The sequence below is a fragment of the Pseudophryne corroboree genome, chromosome 3 (genome assembly GCF_028390025.1).
Source record: "Pseudophryne corroboree isolate aPseCor3 chromosome 3, aPseCor3.hap2, whole genome shotgun sequence".
Lineage (NCBI taxonomy): Eukaryota > Metazoa > Chordata > Amphibia > Anura > Myobatrachidae > Pseudophryne > Pseudophryne corroboree.
Genome location: NC_086446.1, coordinates 684,212,692 through 684,229,216, shown reverse-complemented (window position 1 = coordinate 684,229,216; position 16,525 = coordinate 684,212,692). Strand labels below are relative to the sequence as shown.

At 46.8% G+C, this 16,525-nt stretch overlaps 1 protein-coding gene across 1 annotated transcript in view; it reads right to left on the bottom strand.

Moving 5' to 3' along the window:
- COL17A1 (collagen type XVII alpha 1 chain) overlaps window positions 1–16,525 on the bottom strand; it is an 83,311-nt gene that overhangs the window by 44,034 nt on the left and 22,752 nt on the right. The window contains exons 4-13 of the mRNA XM_063963292.1: window positions 11,457–11,558; window positions 10,506–10,652; window positions 10,354–10,401; window positions 10,144–10,179; window positions 9,724–9,771; window positions 9,335–9,478; window positions 8,586–8,744; window positions 8,411–8,482; window positions 1,422–1,523; window positions 1,198–1,329 (exon numbers count right to left, since the gene is read on the bottom strand). Coding sequence (XP_063819362.1) covers window positions 1,198–1,329; window positions 1,422–1,523; window positions 8,411–8,482; window positions 8,586–8,744; window positions 9,335–9,478; window positions 9,724–9,771; window positions 10,144–10,179; window positions 10,354–10,401; window positions 10,506–10,652; window positions 11,457–11,558 — 990 coding nt within the window. The remainder of the gene's footprint in view (window positions 1–1,197; window positions 1,330–1,421; window positions 1,524–8,410; window positions 8,483–8,585; window positions 8,745–9,334; window positions 9,479–9,723; window positions 9,772–10,143; window positions 10,180–10,353; window positions 10,402–10,505; window positions 10,653–11,456; window positions 11,559–16,525) is intronic.

The window sequence follows — 16,525 nt, the reverse complement described above, 5'->3', positions numbered from 1 at the left end:
CCTTCTTTGCTCCAAACTATACATGTTAAGATCTTTAAGTCTTTCTTGGTAAGTTTTGTGGTATAAACCTATTTTAGTTGCCTGCTTTTGCAGTGTTTTATTATTTTTGCTGCCCTTCTTTGTATAGTCTCTAATGTATTAATTCCTTCTGGAGATATGGCCTCCAGATCTGGGCACAGTATTCTAGATGAGGCTGTACTAATGACCTATGCAGTGGCATTATTAATTCTTTCTTTCTGCTGTTGATTCTTCTACCTATGCAACAAGCACGACTTGACTTCCTCATTGCTGTGTTACATTGCTTACTTGAAATAGTGACTACTAGATCCCTTTCCTCCTCAGTAGTTTCCATTATAGAGCCATTAATACTGTATTTAGCTTTTGTATTTTTGATCCCCAAGTGCAGGAATTAGCATTTTTTTGGCATTAAACTGTAGTTGCCACTCTCTTGACCATTTGTCAAGTCTATCTAGATCCTAAATGATTTGTTTCCCCCCTCCTGATGTGTCTACCCTATTGCATACTTTTGTGTTATCTGCAAAAGCATTCTTTCCCTTCATTTGCAATGTAACCAATAAAGATATTAAAAATCACTGGTCCCAGTACAGATCCCTGGGTTACTCCACTGGTAACTCATTCCTCCTTAGACTGCATTCCATCTACTACAATGTACAATTATCTGTTTTCTATCCTGTAACCAACATCCTATCCATTCAACCATCTCAGAATCCAATCACAACATTTCAAGTTTACCTAACAGGGACTGTGTGAAAAGACTTACTAAAGTCTAGATAATCTACATCTATGCCCCCTCCCCCATGATCTATTTCTTTTGTCACCCAGTCAGAAAAGTTAATACGATTTTAGAATGTATTGGTGTAAGCAAGTCCAAAAGACACCAATTATACTTTTTTTAAGCCTTTTTTCAGGCCTTAGAGACAATAACTGGAACCAGTTTGTTCCATTTATGGAGAACAGTGGTGACATGGCAGCTGCTGCATGGGCTTTCAAAGAAAAGACCTATAGATCTGCACACATGATGTCCGGCCTGCAAGAAGTGTGCTTTTTGTCCATGCTTGGTTGGGTATATTGGCTAATTTAAAGGAAAATGTAAATTCTATTAAGTAATCAAAGTATTGGCATGCGGATTCATTATTTGCCTTAATTATCCCTATTAAAAGTCACATAATAACTCACCAGTTGATGAAGTGACGGTGCTGCTACCACCAACAATGCCACCGCCACTGCCACCACCTCCACCTCCACCACCAACGCCACCACCGCCTGAGCTCTGCGTGCTGTGGGTGACATTTTTCTGTACTCCATATCCTGAAAGAAGAATGTTATATTCATTAAAATACAAAGACTCCAGCAAAGAACTTCGGGCATTTCTGGGAAGTCCATCAGCCTGGTACACTCACCTGCGGAGCCTGCTGATAGAGCAGCACTGTTGAGAGCAGGCGCCTGAGCTGATAGCATACCTTGCGTTTGTAATGGAGCCAAATTATTTTGCATACCAAATACTGTGGAGAAACCAATTTGTGACAGAACGTTGTTACATCTTGTATGCAATATGATATAACTTGTCTTATAGAACCCATGTTGAAAATAAAAATTTATCTTAAAACACCCATGGATGTTGCTAAGGCACAGTGCATCAGGACAATTCATTTTTTTATCAGAATTTTACTATTAATTTATATCACTTTACATGATATACTTGAGTTATTGCAGGACACTAACATGAATATCAGTTCAACAACTAACTCCATCTAAAACTGAAATCTCACTTTAGGTTGAAATTCGGTAAACAATAATGCTGAATATTTATTACCTTTGGTTCAGCATACACCCAGTGTTTGTAAGAGTTCTGCCATGTTGCACTTGGAGCCATTGAGACAGGCCTTTCTACAGTCAGGCAGCATGTTGTCAAAGCCCCTCCTCCACAAACTTTCCATTTGTATGAATAGGAAGTTTATGGAGGAGGGGCTTGACATAGAAACATTGAATGTGACGGCAGATAAGAACCACTTGGCCCATCTAGTCTGACCCCTTTTTTTTTACATTATTTTTATCTCTAACCTTGTTTGATCCTTATTTCTTTGTAAGGATATCCTCATGTCTATCCCATGCATGTTTAAATTTCTCTACTGTCTTAGCCTCTACCACCTCTGATGGGAGGCTATTCCTCTTGACCACTACCCTTTCTGTGAAGTAATTTTTCCTCAAACATCCCCTGACCCCCCCCCCCCCCCCCCTAACATGGTTGCCTGTTTGGCTGCCACAGAAGAACAAGCATTGATATTGCAGCATTTATGATCCACTGGATTTGGAGTAACACTGAAGTCCAGATAGGTAATATTCAGTATTATTATGTGGAGTTACCTATTAATAAATATGTCCTCTTTTATTAGTGTCCCTTATATCTCTGTGTAATGTGTGTATTTAGTACAAGTCACTACAATTATGGTGAGCCTGGTTGAACAACAGATCTCTTGAGAATTACAATTTTCATGATGATAATAATAATAATAGTAATAATTATTATTATTAATTACATATTAATAATAAGATTTTACTTACCGATAAATCTATTTCTCGGAGTCCGTAGTGGATGCTGGGGTTCCTGAAAGGACCATGGGGAATAGCGGCTCCGCAGGAGACAGGGCACAAAAAGTAAAGCTTTTCCAGATCAGGTGGTGTGCACTGGCTCCTCCCCCTATGACCCTCCTCCAGACTCCAGTTAGGTACTGTGCCCGGACGAGCGTACACAATAAGGGAGGATTTTGAATCCCGGGTAAGACTCATACCAGCCACACCAATCACACCGTACAACTTGTGATCTAAACCCAGTTAACAGTATGATAACAGCGGAGTCTCTGAAAGATGGCTTCCTTCAACAATAACCCGAATTAGTTAACAATAACTATGTACAATTTTTGCAGATAATCCGCACTTGGGATGGGCGCCCAGCATCCACTACGGACTCCGAGAAATAGATTTATCGGTAAGTAAAATCTTATTTTCTCTATCGTCCTAGTGGATGCTGGGGTTCCTGAAAGGACCATGGGGATTATACCAAAGCTCCCAAACGGGCGGGAGAGTGCGGATGACTCTGCAGCACCGAATGAGAGAACTCCAGGTCCTCCTTAGCCAGAGTATCAAATTTGTAAAATTTTACAAACGTGTTCTCCCCTGACCACGTAGCTGCTCGGCAAAGTTGTAATGCCGAGACCCCTCGGGCAGCCGCCCAAGATGAGCCCACCTTCCTTGTGGAGTGGGCCTTTACAGATTTAGGCTGTGGCAGGCCTGCCACAGAATGTGCAAGTTGGATTGTGCTACAGATCCAACGAGCAATCGTCTGCTTAGACGCAGGAGCACCCATCTTGTTGGGTGCATACAATATAAACAACGAGTCAGATTTTCTGACTCCAGCTGTCCTTGCAATATATATTTTTAATGCTCTGACAACGTCCAGTAACTTGGAGTCCTCCAAGTCACTTGTAGCCGCAGGCACTACAATAGGCTGGTTCAGATGAAATGCTGACACCACCTTAGGGAGAAAATGCGGACGAGTCCGCAGTTCTGCCCTGTCCGAATGGAAAATCAGATATGGGCTTTTGTAAGATAAAGCTGCCAGTTCTGACACTCTCCTGGCCGAAGCCAGGGCTAGAAGCATGGTCACTTTCCATGTGAGATATTTCAAATCCACCTTCTTAAGTGGTTCAAACCAATGAGATTTTAGAAAGTCCAAAACCACATTGAGATCCCACGGTGCCACTGGAGGCACCACAGGAGGCTGTATATGTAGCACTCCCTTAACAAAGGTCTGGACTTCAGGGACTGAAGCCAATTCTTTTTGAAAGAAAATCGACAGGGCCGAAATTTGAACCTTAATAGATCCCAATTTGAGACCCATAGACAATCCTGATTGCAGGAAATGTAGGAATCGACCCAGTTGAAATTCCTCCGTCGGAGCACTCCGATCTTCGCACCACGCAACATATTTTCGCCAAATTCGGTGATAATGTTGCACGGTTACTTCCTTCCTTGCTTTAATCAAAGTAGGAATGACTTCTTCCGGCATGCCTTTTTCCTTTAGGATCCGGCGTTCAACCGCCATGCCGTCAAACGCAGCCGCGGTAAGTCTTGAAACAGACAGGGACCCTGCTGAAGCAAGTCCCTCCTTAGAGGTAGAGGCCACGGATCTTCCGTGATCATCTCTTGAAGTTCCGGGTACCAAGTCCTTCTTGGCCAATCCGGAACCACTAGTATCGTCCTTACGCCTCTTTGCCGTATAATTCTCAATACTTTTGGTATGAGAGGCAGAGGAGGAAACACATACACCGACTGGTACACCCAAGGCGTTACCAGCGCGTCCACAGCTATTGCCTGCGGATCTCTTGACCTGGCGCAATACCTGTCCAGTTTTTTGTTGAGGCGAGACGCCATCATGTCCACCATTGGTCTTTCCCAACGGGTTACCAGCAAGTGGAAGACTTCTGGATGAAGTCCCCACTCTCCCGGGTGAAGATCGTGTCTGCTGAGGAAGTCTGCTTCCCAGTTGTCCACTCCCGGGATGAACACTGCTGACAGTGCTATCACATGATTCTCTGCCCAGCGAAGAATCCTTGCAGCTTCTGCCATTGCACTCCTGCTTCTTGTGCCGCCCTGTCTGTTCACATGGGCGACTGCCGTGATGTTGTCCGACTGGATCAACACCGGTTTTCCCTGAAGCAGAGGTTCTGCCTGGCTTAGAACATTGTATATTGCTCTTAGTTCCAGAATGTTTATGTGAAGAGACGTTTCCAGGCTCGTCCATACTCCCTGGAAGTTTCTTCCTTGTGTGACTGCTCCCCAGCCTCTCAGGCTGGCGTCCGTGGTCACCAGGATCCAATCCTGTATGCCGAATCTGCGGCCCTCCAATAGATGAGCACTCTGCAACCACCACAGAAGAGACACCCTTGTCCTTGGAGACAGGGTTATCCGCAGGTGCATCTGAAGATGCGACCCTGACCATTTGTCCAACAGATCCCTTTGGAAAATTCTTGCGTGGAATCTGCCGAATGGAATTGCTTCGTAAGAAGCCACCATTTTTCCCAGGACTCTTGTGCATTGATGTACAGACACCTTTCCTGGTTTTAGGAGGTTCCTGACAAGCTCGGATAACTCCTTGGCTTTTTCCTCCGGGAGAAAAACCTTTTTCTGAACCGTGTCCAGAATCATCCCTAGGAACAGCAGACGAGTTGTCGGCATTAACTGGGATTTTGGAATATTCAGAATCCACCCGTGTTGTTTTAGCACTTCTTGCGACAGTGCTAATCCCATCTCTAGCTGTTCTCTGGACCTTGCCCTTATTAGGAGATCGTCCAAGTATGGGATAATTAATATGCCTTTTCTTCGAAGAAGAATCATCATCTCGGCCATTACCTTTGTAAAGACCCGAGGTGCCGTGGACAATCCGAACGGCAGCGTCTGAAACTGATAGTGACAGTTTTGTACAACGAACCTGAGGTACCCCTGGTGTGAGGGGTAAATTGGAACGTGGAGATACGCATCCTTGATGTCCAAGGATACCATAAAGTCCCCCTCTTCCAGGTTCGCTATCACTGCTCTGAGTGACTCCATCTTGAACTTGAACTTCTTTATGTACAGGTTCAAGGACTTCAGATTTAGAATAGGCCTTACCGAGCCATCCGGCTTCGGTACCACAAAAAGAGTGGAATAATACCCCTTCCCTTGTTGTAGAAGAGGTACCTTGACTATCACCTGCTGAGAGTACAGCTTGTGAATGGCTTCCAAAACCGTCTCCCTTTCGGAGGGGGACGTTGGTAAAGCAGACTTCAGGAAACGGCGAGGTGGATCTGTCTCTAATTCCAACCTGTACCCCTGAGATATTATCTGCAGGATCCAGGGATCTACCTGCGAGTGAGCCCACTGCGCGCTGTAATTTTTTGAGACGACCACCCACCGTCCCCGAGTCCGCTTGAGAAGCCCCAGCGTCATGCTGAGGCTTTTGTAGAAGCCGGGGAAGGCTTCTGTTCCTGGGAAGGAGCTGCCTGTTGCTGTCTCTTCCCTCGACCTCTGCCTCGTGGCAGATATGAATAGCCCTTTGCTCTCTTATTTTTAAAGGAACGAAAGGGCTGCGGTTGAAAAGTCGGTGCCTTTTTCTGTTGGGGAGTGACTTGAGGTAGAAAGGTGGATTTCCCGGCTGTAGCCGTGGCCACCAAATCTGATAGACCGACTCCAAATAACTCCTCCCCTTTATACGGCAAAACTTCCATATGTCGTTTTGAATCCGCATCGCCTGTCCACTGTCGCGTCCATAAAGCTCTTCTGGCCGAAATGGACATAGCACTTACCCGTGATGCCAGTGTGCAGATATCCCTCTGTGCATCACGCATATAAAGAAATGCATCCTTTATTTGTTCTAACGACAGTAAAATATTGTCCCTGTCCAGGGTATCAATATTTTCAATCAGGGACTCTGACCAAACTACCCCAGCACTGCACATCCAGGCAGTCGCTATAGCTGGTCGTAGTATAACACCTGCATGTGTGTATATACTTTTTTGGATATTTTCCATCCTCCTATCTGATGGATCTTTAAGTGCGGCCGTCTCAGGAGAGGGTAACGCCACTTGTTTAGATAAGCGTGTTAGCGCCTTGTCCACCCTAGGAGGTGTTTCCCAGCGCTCCCTAACCTCTGGCGGGAAAGGGTATAATGCCAATAATTTCTTTGAAATTATCAGCTTTTTATCAGGGGCAACCCACGCTTCATTACACACGTCATTTAATTCTTCTGATTCAGGAAAAACTATAGGTAGTTTTTTCACACCCCACATAATACCCTGTTTAGTGGTACCTGTAGTATCAGCTAAATGTAACGCCTCCTTCATTGCCAAAATCATATAACGTGTGGCCCTACTGGAAAATACGGTTGATTCGTCACCGTCACCACTGGAGTCAGTGCCTGCGTCTGGGTCTGTGTCGACCGACTGAGGCAAAGGGCGTTTCACAGCCCCTGACGGTGTTTGAGTCGCCTGGACAGGCACTAATTGATTGTCCGGCCGTCTCATGTCGTCAAACGACTGCTTTAGCGTGTTGACACTATCCCGTAGTTCCATAAATAAAGGCATCCATTCTGGTGTCGACTCCCTAGGGGGTGACATCCTCATATTTGGCAATTGCTCCGCCTCCACACCAATATCGTCCTCATACATGTCGACACACACGTACCGACACACAGCAGACACACAGGGAATGCTCCTAACGAAGACAGGACCCACTAGCCCTTTGGGGAGACAGAGGGAGAGTTTGCCAGCACACACCAAAAGCGCTATATATAACAGGGATAGCCTTATAATAAGTGCTCCCTTATAGCTGCTTTATATATATCAAAATATCGCCATAAATTTGCCCCCCCTCTCTGTTTTACCCTGTTTCTGTAGTGCAGTGCAGGGGAGAGACCTGGGAGCCGTCCTGACCAGCGGAGCTGTGAGAGGAAATGGCGCCGTGTGCTGAGGAGATAGGCCCCGCCCCTTTTCCGGCGGGCTCGTCTCCCGCTATTTAGTGAATCCAGGCAGGGGTTAAATATCTCCATATAGCCTCTGGGGGCTATATGTGAGGTATTTTTAGCCTTTATATAGGTTACATTTGCCTCCCAGGGCGCCCCCCCCAGCGCCCTGCACCCTCAGTGACTGCGTGTGAAGTGTGCTGAGAGGAAAATGGCGCACAGCTGCAGTGCTGTGCGCTACCTTTAGAAGACTGCAGGAGTCTTCAGCCGCCGATTCTGGACCTCTTCTGACTTCAGCATCTGCAAGGGGGCCGGCGGCGCGGCTCCGGTGACCATCCAGGCTGTACCTGTGATCGTCCCTCTGGAGCTGATGTCCAGTAGCCAAGAAGCCAATCCATCCTGCACGCAGGTGAGTTCACTTCTTCTCCCCTCAGTCCCTCGTTGCAGTGATCCTGTTGCCAGCAGGACTCACTGTAAAATAAAAAACCTAAGCTAAACTTTTTCTAAGCAGCTCTTTAGGAGAGCCACCTAGATTGCACCCTTCTCGGCCGGGCACAAAAATCTAACTGGAGTCTGGAGGAGGGTCATAGGGGGAGGAGCCAGTGCACACCACCTGATCTGGAAAAGCTTTACTTTTTGTGCCCTGTCTCCTGCGGAGCCGCTATTCCCCATGGTCCTTTCAGGAACCCCAGCATCCACTAGGACGATAGAGAAAATTAATATTTAATACTGGAACTTATACTGGGATGAAACACAAAATGGTTCTACTATACAGATTTTTATGTACTTCACTCCACATATTGCAATTTAATACATAGTAGTTCTACAAGAGGTTGAGCATTGCTTACATACGAAGGTATATATTGAATCTAGTGAAGGCAGTGAGTGGGTTACCTGCAGAGGAAGTGTTAAGCCCTGGATGAAGTGTAGGAGAACTGGGGGCCAGATTGTTTGGGATTCCGAATACTAATGAGATTAAAAAAAAACAAGTAAGATACAAAACAACAAAACAAAACAAATGAAACAACTTACAGCTAAACTTTTTGACTACTATTTTTAGTGTTCCTACCTGATCCTGAAGAATGGGCATTCATCATAGATGAACCGTAACCCATTCCACCCATGTTGTTGTGGTAGCCAGCCATGGAGGATCCTGCGGGAAGTGTGGAGGTCCACATGTACGATGGGAGTGCGGAATCTAGTATAGTTGTGTCATATGATCCTGAAACTGTACCAAGGAGCCATTTGTTATATAGTGTACAGGGCACAATGATCAACAAGTGAGATTCATGTATCTAGCAGTCAAAAGAATGGAGAGGTGAACCAGTGGAGAAGTTGTCCATACTACCCCTTCTGTGTCACCACGGTCTGTCAGCCCTTCACCTTTTAGATTGTAAGTTAGCAAGAGCAGGGCCTTCTTTCCTTATGTGCCGTTCCTTTTCTTACTTACACTATCTTATACTCCATACTCCCTTTGATGGCACCTAACCCCTGGTTTTCTGTATATACCTTGTACTTGTCCTATATTGTCTCAAACTGTAAGTGCGGTCTTGTTTGCTCATTTGATGATGTACTGTGTAATGAGTGCTGCGGATCCCTTGTGGCGCCATATAAATAAAGGATAATAATAATAATAGTAACAAATCAGCTTCTACAGTACCTATCATTTATAGAATGTACTTGATTGCTATCTTAAAGGTTATTGGTTGCTATGGAGAATGTCTCCAATGGTCCACATCACCCCCCTTTTCACTACTTGATACATAACCTCTTTATTAACTAATAAGGTTTCTCCACGGTAATATAAAGGACACTGACCTGATTGTGAGCTCTCTGTCACCATCTTTGTTTCCAGTACAGGCTTTTTGGGAATGGGAAGGGTGTTTGTTGGGGATCTGCTGGGGCTGACACTGGTGGAACGGCCTCCTTTTAGCAATTTCTTCACATCATCAAGTTCTGTCCCTGGAGGAAGATAAAGGGGAGACATTGTACAGCCATCCATGTGTGAGTTTACTCTGCCTTACACCCTCCTTATTCAATATTGTTTTCACACTTTGTATGGAAATGACTGGAACTTAGGGCTACAATCATTTTGTACATGACCTGAACCTGCTCAAATCAATATGTCAGGTGCATTACTGTAAATGACTCTAGCGGCATGATGCTCCATCCTGGAATAAAATAGAAGAGATAAGGAAATAACTTACATCTTGTGGAAGGCGATGCGCTCTGGAGACGAGTGCGGATTTCAGTTTCTGTAAAATCAGAATAATAAAATAAGACTATATACATGAAGTCATAAATAATGGCACACTTGGTATAGCTCTGCTTGATTACATTTACAGATTTTAAGTTAAGTGAAAATAAAAATGTACATTTTAAGTTTCGGGTACCTATAACTGTTTTACTCTACTTAAGGGACGATGTATTAATCATAATAAAAAATTAACCAATCAGCTTAAAGCTATCAATTATCAGGTACATTTTATAAATAGTGTAATAGCTAGAAATTGATTAGTTGCTATTGGCAACTTATCCACTTGCCATCTTTAGAAGATTTGATACATCTATTTCTATGAACTCTTCACGTCACATAATCAGCGCTGCCAACAAACATATGTCCTTACCTCTGCTCTGAGTGCGACCCCTACTTGAAGAAGATGCTGTAAGGAAAACAGTAAAATAAATGCAATAAATATAAAGCAGACACTGTACCCTAAAATTATGAAACTTAATAGGAAAGAATCCTATAATAAACAAATATATGTATAAGTTCCCAGATTGTTACTATTCAAACTACCCCTTTTATCAAGCACAGATATTTTAGTAACGCATACCCATTTCTTTTCTGCTGTATTCCGGTGAAGAATTCCCACTGGAACTTCCTAAAATGGAAAGAACATGTGAATTCCAGGTCAGTTAACTTCACCAGATAGTTTAGTACTGAGAGAACCGTGTGTAATGCAGTGAGGGCAGTGGCAGTTCCTACCTTCATAACCCGCCTGGCGAGAACTGGAGACGAAACCTTTCCTGTCAAAGGTAGAGTTTGGAGATACTGATAGAGTAGAACCGGCGGACTGATTGTATCTAGATCCAGATGCGCTGATATTTGCTCTTGAGCTGCCGCCGCCTGAGGCTAAATTGAAAAATAAATGACATTACAATTACACTTTGTACATCAATATTGTAGTTACAATATTACTTTATATATTAATGTTAAATAATATTGTAAGTGGTTTATGTTTCCCTGACTGTTGCCCATGCTGATCAGACAGAGCTAACTTTGTGTAGGAAGTGATTTATCTACGTATGTGCATCAATAAAAATGTTTTAACCCCTTCCTCCTAAGGTAAAATGAGTCTTATATTACTTATTAATTAAGAGCGTATGTATTGTGTGTTGTTGAAGCCTGCATCAGTCAATGTGTTTTGGTTGTAGTTTGTTTCTTGTAACAGCTTAAATTTATTACAACTAGAAGTAATTTCATTGAAAAGACTCGCAGTGCTTTTTACTAGCCTGCACATGATGGAAACAAAGTACTATTAAAATCTATGAAGAGGTGATAGAACAGTCCTCTTTTAATTTTTCAACACATTGCAATAGCACACGCCACCTGCAGGTCATAAGCTGGTATTTCACCTTAGGAAATTGCCTGACATTTACTTTTAAATGATGCAACTCTCAGCAACATAAATACAGTACAGTATATCCTTCAAAACAGGAAGTATGTATAAGGATGTCGTCTTTTTCTTTTATGTTTGGCATTAACAAATTATTAAGATGAACACTATGCTGATGGCCTACTAATATTTGTGTGTATGTATGTACAGTATATATATATATATATATCTACACACACACACACACACACACACACACACACACACACACACACACACACACACACACACACACGTCTCATGGATAGTAGAATACATACCTGATGTGATATAACTACTGCTGCTTTGTACCAGACTCTTCTTTTCCATACCACCCCCACCAACCTGGTATGAAATTTTGGAACCACTAGTGTTTGTTCCTTCTGTAAATAAAAGCATAGAAAGAATACGGTAAAAATAAAGACACTGTAGATTACTTCCAGGGAGGAAGGCACACTAACCCAAAATGTTAAGTCTTTCCTTTATGATTTATATTAAAAGGGCAAACAATACATTTCAGCCACCATCATTGTTCTAATTTTCTTCGTAGACAAATGTGCAGTAAACATCCCACCCTCTGTCCATCACATAGTCTTCCACACTGTAGGTAGAGGTACCTTATTTTCTTATCAGACATGTGCTTACAGGGAGTGAGCGTGGAAGGGGGATAAACAGTAGGGACTATGCATTTCTGCCTGCAGTGTGTGTGATCAATCTCATTGCCTGCCACATAAACCAGATGACAGTCCTGGTTCCCACAAGTATACAAAGACCATTTCACATTTACGTCTCTGTACACAGCAAAACTTTAAACAGTAAAGTAAAAGAAAACACAATAGAGTTGGCTCTTAATGGGGGGTACACACGGAGAGATCCGTTATTAAAATCTAAGAAATCTGACTAGATTGCTTAGATTTTAAGCACAGATTTCTCGTGTGTATGCTCCACAGCTATATCAATGCGTGGCCCCGCACAACACTATCGCCGGTGCTAGATTAGCCCCCCCTCGCTCAGCACACATCGCGCTGTGCTGAGCGGGGGGAGAGACGTGTGCTGAGCGGTCTGTGACAGATCGGTCAGCACACATCTCTCCCTGTGTGTACTGCCCTTAACAGAAGACAACTGTGTACTGATAAGTTTTTTCAGGCTCAACAGCTGCTTATTTGCAATACCTGTAACAATTTCAATATATAATAATGCAGAGCCGGATTAACAATGGGGCGGATGGAGCTGCAGCTCCAAGCTCCCCAATGAATATAGGCCCAGAGAGATCCGCTGGAGGCTGCCAACGTGTAAAGCATACCCTCCAACATTTTACACATAAAAACCGGTACAAATCTGAAAAAAGGCTGTGGCTGCAGGTAAAGGGGCGTGGCCACACCCCTTTTCCTATACTTTCAATGGACGTTTGGAGAGCCAAAAATCCGTACAGACCATAAAAAAAGTTACTGTACCTGCCAAAGAGGTACAGTTGGAGGATATGGTAAAGGAAAACATTTTTTTTGCGCTGTTACAGCCAGCGGCCCAGCGCCGGAAGCCATCCGAGGTCAGGCACCCCTTCCATACACCCTCTGTCCGGCTAGTTTGCTGGAATCACACAGACACAGCCAGTGCTGGAAGTGCCGCTCAGTCAGTGCACATTTCTGCACACTGCCTGCCACTGCATACCCACCCTACTTCATGATATTGGTGGATAGAGATGGAGGGGCGGCTCAGGAGGCTGCAGGAGCCACTTGCCGCCTACCTGGACTCCCAGCTAAGTAGGTGGCGGAGCGCTACGAACGGAAGGAGGCGGTGACTCTAAGAACGGGAGCAGGCACACCGGCGGCACAGCATCTAACGGGTCAGTGATGCTTTCTATACTGTGCCAAGTCACCCGCTCTGAGTGTAGTTGTAGAGCCGGGAGCCGGCATGTGTTCTGCCACACGCCCTGTTTGTGCTACACACTGTCATCTTTTGCTGCCGTTGTCCACCAGCAGCACCTACTCCCAGCCGCATTCCTATAGCACCCACCTCACCGGGGCACTGCCTGTGTGATGGATGCAGTGGTTCAGCAGCGGTGTAACCCCCAGCTCCTCTCTCCCATAAGGCTGTCTATTCTGCGTGCTAGAGGAAGGTATACTGGGCACATGCACATTGAGGGAGTGAGGTGCAGTGGTATGAGGAGGGAGTGAGGTGCAGGGGTATGAGGGAGTGAGGTGAAGTGGTATGAGGAGAGAGTGAGGTGCAGGGGTATGAAGGAGTGAGGTGCAGGGGTATGAGGAGGGAGTGAGGTGCAGGGGTATGAGGTAGTGAGGTGCAGGGGTATGAGGTAGTGAGGTGCAGGAGTATGAGAAGGGAGTGAGGTGCAGGGGTATGAGAAGGAAGGAGGTATTGAGGTGTGGGGTATATGGAGGGAGTGAGGTGCGGGGTATGAGGATGGAGTGAGGTGCAGGGGTATGAGGAGGAAGCGAGGTGCAGGGGTATGAGAAGGAGGGAGTGAGGTGCAGGGATATGGGAAGGAGGGAGTGAGGTGCAGGGGTATGAGGAGGTAGTGAGGTGCAGGGGTATGAGGAGGGAGTGAGGTGCAGGTGTATGAGGTAGTGATGTGCAGGGGTATGAGGTAGTGAGGTGCAGGGGTATGAGGAGGGAGTGAGGTGCAGGGGTATGAGGTAGTGAGGTGCAGGAGTATGAGGAGGGAGTGAGGTGCAGGGGTGTGAGGTGCAGGGGTATGAGGAGGGAGTGAGGTGCAGGGGTATGAGGTAGTGATGTGCAGGGGTATGAAGAGGGAGTGAGGTGCAGGGGTATGACGTAGTGAGGTGCAGGAGTATGAGGAGGGAGTGAGGTGCAGGGGTGTGAGGTAGTGAGGTGCAGGGGTATGAGGAGGGAGTGAGGTGCAGGGGTATATGGAGGGAGTGAGGTGCAGGAGTATGAGGAGCAAGTGAGGTGCAGGAGTATGAGGAGGGAGTGAGGTGCAGGGGTATGCGGAGGGAGTGAGGTGCAGGGGTAAGAGGTAGTGAGTTGCAGGGGTATGAGGAGGGAGTGAGGTGCAGGAGTATGAGGAGGAAGTGAGGTGCAGGGGTATGAGGAGGGAGTGAGGTGCAGGGGTATGAGGAGGGAGTGAGGTGCAGAGGTATGAGGAGGAAGTGAGGTGCAGGGTTATGAGAAGGAGGGAGTGAGGTGCAGGGGTATGAGGAGGGAGTGAAGTGCAGGGGTATGAGGAGGGAGTGAGGTGCAGTGGTATGGGAAGGAGATAGTGAGGTGCAGGGGTATGAGGAGGTAGTGAGGTGCAGGGGTATGAGGAGGGAGTGAGGTGCAGGGGTATGAGGTAGTGACGTGCAGGGGTATGAGGTAGTGAAGTGCAGGGGTATGAGGAGGGAGTGAGGTGCAGGGGTATGAGGTAGTGAGGTGCAGGAGTATGAGGCGGGAGTGAGGTGCAGGGGTGTGAGGTAGTGAGGTGCAGGGGTATGAGGAGGGAGTGAGGTGCAGGGGTATGAGGAGGGAGTGAAGTGCAGGGGTATGAGGAGGGAGTGAGGTGCAGTGGTATGGGAAGGAGATAGTGAGGTGCAGGGGTATGAGGAGGTAGTGAGGTGCAGGGGTATGAGGAGGGAGTGAGGTGCAGGGGTATGAGGTAGTGACGTGCAGGGGTATGAGGTAGTGAGGTGCAGGGGTATGAGGAGGGAGTGAGGTGCAGGGGTATGAGGTAGTGAGGTGCAGGAGTATGAGGAGGGAGTGAGGTGCAGGGGTGTGAGGTAGTGAGGTGCAGGGGTATGAGGAGGGAGTGAGGTACAGGGGTATGAGGTAGTGATGTGCAGGGGTATGAAGAGGGAGTGAGGTGCAGGGGTATGACGTAGTGAGGTGCAGGAGTATGAGGAGGGAGTGAGGTGCAGGGGTGTGAGGTAGTGAGGTGCAGGGGTATAAGGAGGGAGTGAGGTACAAGGGTATGAGGTAGTGAGGTGCAGGGGTATGAGGAGGGAGTGAGGTGCAGGGGTATATGGAGGGAGTGAGGTGCAGGAGTATGAGGAGCAAGTGAGGTGCAGGGGTATGAGGAGGGAGTGAGGTGCAGGGGTATGAGGAGGGAGTGAGGTGCAGGAGTATGAGGAGGAAGTGAGGTGCAGGGGATGTGGAGGGAGTGAGGTGCAGGGGTATGAGGAGGGAGTGAGGTGCAGAGGTATGAGGAGGAAGTGAGGTGCAGGGTTATGAGAAGGATGGAGTGAGGTGCAGGAGTATGAGGAGGGAGTGAAGTGCAGGGGTATGAGGAGGGAGTGAGGTGCAGTGGTATGGGAAAGAGATAGTGAGGTGCAGAGTTATGAGGAGGGAGTGAGGTGCAGGGGTATGAGAAGGAAGGAGGTAGTGAGGTGCAGGGGTATGAGGAGGGAGTGAGGTGCAGGAGTATGAGAAGGAAGTGAAGTGCAGGGTTATGAGATGGAGTGAGTGAGGTGCAGGGGTATGGGAAGCAGGGACGTGCAGTCAGGGGAGGCAGTGCCTCCCCTGTCATTAATGATTACAGTAATACACAGAAGATACTTATGACACAAAGTGTCATAAGTATATGCTTTACATTACTGTAATCAGTTTTACAGTGCTAAAGCTGGTTTAAATTAGTTTCGGAGGCACCATGAGCGGTGCCTCCCGAAGCCAATGATAAAGGGTCAGAAACGGGGGCGGCGCCAAACAATGGGCAGTAAAAAGCCCATTTAAAAAAAGCGCTGTAAGCGGCACCAGTACGAGTGCCTCAGTGACAGGGGCGTGCTTGCAGGCCATGTGAAAGCCCGCCCCTGTCACTGAGGCAGAAATGATTGGGCACCAGGTTCAGAGCTCTCCCTGGTCCAGCCCACTTTCACCACAGGGACTCCTTATTGTTCACCCCCAGAGAGGCCGCAGCTGCTCCCGCTCACCTCTCACAGCCGGGAGTAGCCGCTCTCACCGCCGCTCGGATTGTCTATTCGAGGTAAGCGCCGGCATAACAATTAAGGGGGGGGGGGCGCCGCAGCCAGACAGGCAGTACTCATGAGTGAGCCTCCGCTATCATCGGCTGCTCCGCCCCGCCGCTGTACTACCAGCGCAGCCAGAGAGCCAGCCGACCTCATCTCGTGGTGTCCGTGCTGAACGCTGCTGTGTATTAACCATGGGCTTCCCTGCGCTCTGTGTTTCAGAGCTCCGGGCAGCCCATGGTCTGTACACAGCAGCGCTCAGCATGGAGAAGTGTGCACTGTGAAGGAAGGGGGGGGGGCAAATGATCCATGACCAGGGGGGAAAAGGGGTTGGGTGGGGGGAGATTACCATGTGGCTATGTGCTGGGGTATGAAGGGATATGTGGCCATGTGCTGGGGTATAAGGGGATATGTGGATATGTGCTGGGGTATAAAGG